Raw genomic sequence first — 5,983 nt, 5'->3', positions numbered from 1 at the left:
GTTTTGATGTAGTATTTGGTGTCTATTGTTATGGTTTAGTGTAAATTTGTCTGTTTTGATGTTGTATTTGGTGTCTATTGTTATGGTTTAGTGTAAATTTGTCTGTTTTGATGTGGTATTGGTGTCTATTGTTATGGTTTAGTGTAAATTTGTCTATTTTGATGTGGTATTTGGTGTCTATTGTTATGGTTTAGTGTAAATTTGTCTGTTTTGATGTGGTATTTGCTGTTTATTGTTATGGTTTAGTGTAAATTTGTCTGTTTTGATGTGGTATTTGCTGTTTATTGTTATGGTTTAGTGTAAATTTGTCTGTTTTGATGTGGTATTTGGTGTTTATTGTTATGGTTTAGTGTAAATTTGTCTGTTTTGATGTGGTATTTGGTGTCTATTGTTATGGTTTAGTGTAAATTTGTCTGTTTTGATGTTGTATTTGGTGTCTATTGTTATGGTTTAGTGTAAATTTGTCTGTTTTGATGTGGTATTTGGTGTCTATTGTTATGGTTTAGTGTAAATTTGTCTGTTTTGATGTTGTATTTGGTGTCTATTGTTATGGTTTAGTGTAAATTTGTCTGTTTTGATGTGGTATCGGTGTCTATTGTTATGGTTTAGTGTAAATTTGTCTGTTTTGATGTGGTATTTGGTGTCTATTGTTATGGTTTAGTGTAAATTTGTCTGTTTTGATGTTGTATTTGGTGTCTATTGTTATGGTTTAGTGTAAATTTGTCTGTTTTGATGTAGTATTTGGTGTCTATTGTTATGGTTTAGTGTAAATTTGTCGTTTTCTGTTTTTGCCATTGGTTTCTGTTGTTTTATTTTAATGTGAATTAGTTTTTTGTATTGTTTTTGATGATGTTTTGATGTAAATTTGTCACTTTTATTAGTTAGACTCACTGATCTGTATAGAATGACACTATATTGATCAGCGGTTGGACTCCAGGAAGAATAGCCAATATGTTCACTGAAAAAAATATTAATTGGATGTGCTAAACTATTTTAGGGTTGCAAACAATTTAAACAAATAAAATTTAGTATAGTAACTAGTTCATGGTTAATTTTGTTTAAATTAGAAATTGTTTGCAAACACTTACTATTAAAAACTGTATTAAATCCAATGAACCATTTTTTATTGTTGGTAGTGGCTAATGTGGAACTAAATAAACATAATCTGGGTGTGTTGAATTATTGCGCAAGATCTAATCAGAAAGTAGTTCCGGCGAAAAGAACGCGTCACGGCGGAGGGCGGAGCACGCGCGCGCCGCGATATAAATGCGCGAGCCTGTCAAACACAAGTTTTCACGGGCGCGTGCGGGAGTGGGGGACGCCGTAAATTAAACACTAAATAATAAACTAATAAATACAAATACAAACACAAGTGAAGTGCGTTTCAGTCAAACGCAACACACCGCAGCGGCTCTCTGTGGAGGACTCCCCAAACACCCAAAACTGATGATACTTAACTGGAAACCCAGGATAAAAACACAACATTTGCATCGGTAAGTATTTAATTTACATTATTTATATAGTTATTACATAAACTCCCTTCATTTTGATGAATGTGTCTTGCATGAACCCGTTCACAGTTTTTGTTTATATATTTAAATCGATCAGTTGTCGTCCATTTTAGAGTGGTTAATAGAAAACAATGATAAAATAATCCAACATTGTGATGCCACTTGATAATATATGAAGCATTAGCGTGCTGATTCACGGTGTCGGCGTTTTAAGTTGGATACCCTTGGCTCGCAAACAGGCCAAAGGTTTGCAAAAGCTGATTATTATTTATCTGCTGTCGGTGTGTAAACCGAGCTGCTGCACATTTATAAGCTCATTTCATGTCTGGAGTAACTCGAGGAACACTTTGTCCTTCAGCAGTTTTGACGAGATAAAAAGTCCAACATACCTCGAATTTATTATATATATTCTGATTAATAATCATGTTTGGTTTAATTGTAGCTTGTTTTATTTAATGTTGCAAGTGTTGAAAAATCTCTTTAAAAGGGAATCCCCAACACACACACACACACACTAGCTGAACACACAGCTTTAGTTGTGTTTGTGTTGTCATGTAACACTCATCAATGCTAGTGTTTGGATCACGTGATGTTTCCGTTACTAATAATTGAAGCTGATCGAGATAAAGGCAGGCGATTCATTATATTTTGAGTGATTAATCCGATGATTAATCTGATTTAGTTTAGATGATGTGAATCTGCTGGATATATGTGATGAATGTGTGTGTGATTTGCTTTTTAAATGCAGTCTGGCGAATGATTAGGTTTGATAAATTGAATGATTATTTTCCTGTCAGACGCGTACATGCGGTTGTTTTGATAAACTTTGACATTGAGTGACATTGAATGCACGATATCAGTGTTTGAAGTCTACGTGAGACTCGTTTAATTATCATATTAAATGTAAATATAAACGTATTAGTTGTGGCAGCTGCTGTCAAGGAGATATGAACCGTTAATGTGGACAACATCGATATTCAAGAGTTGAGAATAAACGTTTAATCCGGAATAAAATTGTCGAATCGTTTTTTTTTTTAAATTTGAAAAAGTGTTTTAAATTCGTTAACAGCTGAATAAATTAAAGTGTTAGTCATTTTATTTATTAGCCAGTATATGAGCGCTTTTTACAGAATATAAAGATGAATAATAATCGTTTTGATAACATTTACCGACAGTGTGGCCATTCTCATCTGTGCCGAAACTCCTCGAGGATCAGATTTGATCAGAAACATGGCGATTGCAGGTTTTGTTATCATTTAAAAGTGCTTTAAATGAGCTTATCAGTGTTTTGAAGATGCGGAGGCGTCACGTCAACATTCACACGCGTGCTGATGACGTCAAAGACGCTGGCGTGCAGCATTCTGGGAGTTGCAGTTTTTTAACAGCACCATTTTATCAGGTCTTTAGTAGGATGAACGCCTGGTTACTTTTGACGTGGGGCAGCAGATGTCGTTTTGCAGATAAGTGAATGAGAGCTGTATTTATTTCTATTAAACATTCTTTAAATTACAAATATAGATGATGTTTGGCACTAAACATGATCAGGTTCGAGTCATGCAATGATATCTTATAGGACCGTTTCAGCCTACTTGGTATAATGAGTATAACAGACTTTAAATGTATTCAAGTTTACAGAGCATTCAAACCCCCACCCATCCCCCCCCCCCCCCCCCCCCCCCCGCATTAATATTGTTATTAAATCTTTTTTTCTTTTTTCTTTTTTTGCAAATGAACTCTTCCTCACACAATTTGTACAAATATCAAATATATATTTTTTGTATATTTTATGGGAATAAATATAATTCATTTGAATGAATACTTAATAAATAAAAATATTTTAATTGGGACACTTTGTCTTATACAGTGCGTAGGACAGAGCCCCCAAATTCAGGACTTTTCAGTAGTTTTTTTATATATAGTTAACCTTTTAAGTGTGCAAAAATGATTTTCAACTAAATCTTTACAAGTGTTGTCATTTATATTATTGTACGTTTATTGACTTTCTTAAAGCTGTTATTTCTAACATGACATATTGTTGCTTCATGTGCATGTTTACTATAGGTCGGTTCAAATGTTTTTTTGTTTTTGGCACATAAATGGTGTGCACTGAAGTATGAAAATCTGCGTACAACATCCTTTTTTTCCTGTTTACATCAGCTAGTGTAAGTAGATTGAGTACATTTTGGTGTTGAAATTTTCCTCTCTTAGCACATGTAATCCTAAGTGCTTTAGGCTGCGGGACAGATGAGGGATTTCATGAAGATAATCGTGGATTGGTACCTTGGCCTCAGCATCTGCTGAAACAAACACACGTGCGCACTCCGTCAATGAGATGTTTAAGGAATAATTGTAGAAATTGTTTCTTGCACATCTTATCCAAAGCCGTCTGTTGTTATTTTTTTTTGACTGTTGTAGCTGTGAAATGAAGTAATTCAACGTAGTGATATGGAACTGTAATGTGCTCAACTTGCCGGAACTACTTTAGCTGTGTGTTTATTTGAGAATAACGGCACACCTTAGAACGTTCACCAACCAATCAGAATCAAGCATTCAACAGTCCTGTTATACAAGTATTTACATTTGTTTTAACTGGCCTTTCTTTGTCTTTCCAGATGCTGTGAAGAAACTGGATCTCAAAGAGCTGCTGCCTAGCTTACATCAGCGCTGATTCAGGCAACTGGTCTGTTTTGAGGGACTTCAGAATTTTTTTTTAAAGATCAATTGGTCTCTGACAATCACTTTTAAGCAATTTTTGAGCAACGATCCAAAAAAATCAGAGGCCCTTGCTTTTAAATGAACATTGAAGGCTAAGACTAAAAGACTTTCACCTTAATATTTGAAAGCGAAGTTTGGATGGCTGTAGGTGCCTGCATCACTGAAGGAACCTCTAATACATAATCAAATTCATCATGCGCCTGGAGGTGAAAGTTGCGCTGAACTTTATTGTGTCCTATTTGTACAACAAGCTCCCACGGCGGAGGGCGGATCTGTTTGGCGAGGAGTTGGAGCGAATCCTAGTGTCCCGGTTTGATGGTCACTGGTACCCAGAGGCTCCTCTACGTGGCTCTGCCTTCCGCTGTCTCTATCTCGGGGCTCCCAGGGATCCTGTGGTGGAGCTGGCAGCCAGGAGAAGTGGTCTGGACACTGAGGAGGTTCATGCCAATGTTCCCCCTGAGCTCAGCATTTGGATAGACCCTTATGAGGTGTCCTACAGGATTGGGGAGAAGGGTACGGTGAAAGTCCTCTACATGGAAGATCCACCAGGTTTAGGAGGTGACGCTGAAAGATCTGATGTTGTGGTCAAAGGAGACATAGAGTTTGAAGAAGTCAAGAGTCTGGGCTTTAACCCAGAAGCTCAGGTGTTTGTACCCATCGGTGGCCAGGTGTCACCAGTTATGCTTTCCAGTTCGCCAAGTCCAATTTCTACCTCATCTTGTCCAGGAATGTTCGGTTACGGCACTCCCAGCACTCCCACCAACACCAGCGCTCATTCCTCCAACACCTCCACCCCCTCGCCACCCAGCTTGGTTTATCCTCCATCAAACTCTAGACCCACACCACAGCCAATCACCTTCACCACAGCCAGCTTCGCTGCCACCAAATTTGGCTCCACAAAGATGAAGAAGTGTGGAAACCCGGGAGTTTCCTCTGGTTCTGGCGTTGTCGTAGCTCCCCAGCAGAGGATGATCACATGCTCCCCCACCACCATCTCACCTCCAGGGCTGGTCAAGCAAAAACCCCTGTCCCTGTCCATGCACTGTCTGACTGGACACATCCCAAGCCAGCTGTCCCCTACTGCCAAAGAGTTTGTGTTTCCCACATCCCAGAGGCTCCTCTACTTTGATGCTGAAGTTCCACCAATGAATCCATTCCCAGCTCCACACTCTTCCTTCGATCCATTCTCCAGTCCACCTCCAGGTCAGGCTGTCGGGATCATTGGAAGCAACAGTGGAATTACCTTTATGGATAAACCACCATTTGTAGAAGGACTGGGATACAATCTGCAGTATTCCGGACAGCCTTTCCAACCTGTGGTGTTGGCAAACTAAAGACTCAAATTTGCGGAGACCCACCAATGATCGAAATTCCTCCAATGACCCTGTTCCAAAGCCAATTCAATCCATTATCCAGTCCACCTCCAGGCAAGGTCATCGAGATCTTTGGGAGCAATAGTGGAATTTCCTTCATGGGTAAACAATTTCCAACAAGTGGTGTTGGCCAACTAAAGTCACAAAGTTGCAGAGACTTCAATAACCCTACTAAATAAACTTTTATTCTCCAGTTAACCTCCAAGCCAGGAAGTTGGTATCATTGAGAGAAGTAGAATTTTTCTACTTTGATAAACCAACCATTTGTGGAAGGACAGGGATACAACCTGCAGTATTCCGGCCAGGTGTTCCAACCAAACTCAAGTCTTGCAGACTAATTCCACCAGTAGGCCCATTTCAGAGCCAATTCAATCTGTTCTCAGG

At 38.6% G+C, this 5,983-nt stretch overlaps 1 protein-coding gene across 1 annotated transcript; it reads left to right on the top strand.

The window, feature by feature from the left end:
• The first annotated feature begins 1,286 nt into the window (after positions 1 to 1,286).
• LOC130220748 (protein Tob2) lies at positions 1,287 to 5,931 on the top strand. The gene is made up of 2 exons (XM_056452979.1): positions 1,287 to 1,493; positions 4,124 to 5,931. Exon 2 carries the CDS (start codon positions 4,421 to 4,423, stop codon positions 5,558 to 5,560), a length of 1,140 nt encoding a protein of 379 aa, XP_056308954.1. The 5' UTR covers positions 1,287 to 1,493; positions 4,124 to 4,420; the 3' UTR covers positions 5,561 to 5,931.
• The last annotated feature ends 52 nt before the right edge of the window (positions 5,932 to 5,983 follow it).

This window comes from Danio aesculapii, chromosome 3 (genome assembly GCF_903798145.1).
Source record: "Danio aesculapii chromosome 3, fDanAes4.1, whole genome shotgun sequence".
In the NCBI taxonomy this organism is placed as follows: domain Eukaryota; kingdom Metazoa; phylum Chordata; class Actinopteri; order Cypriniformes; family Danionidae; genus Danio; species Danio aesculapii.
The sequence above is the reverse complement of the archived record's forward strand: the minus strand, read 5'-3'. Positions and strand labels throughout refer to the sequence as shown.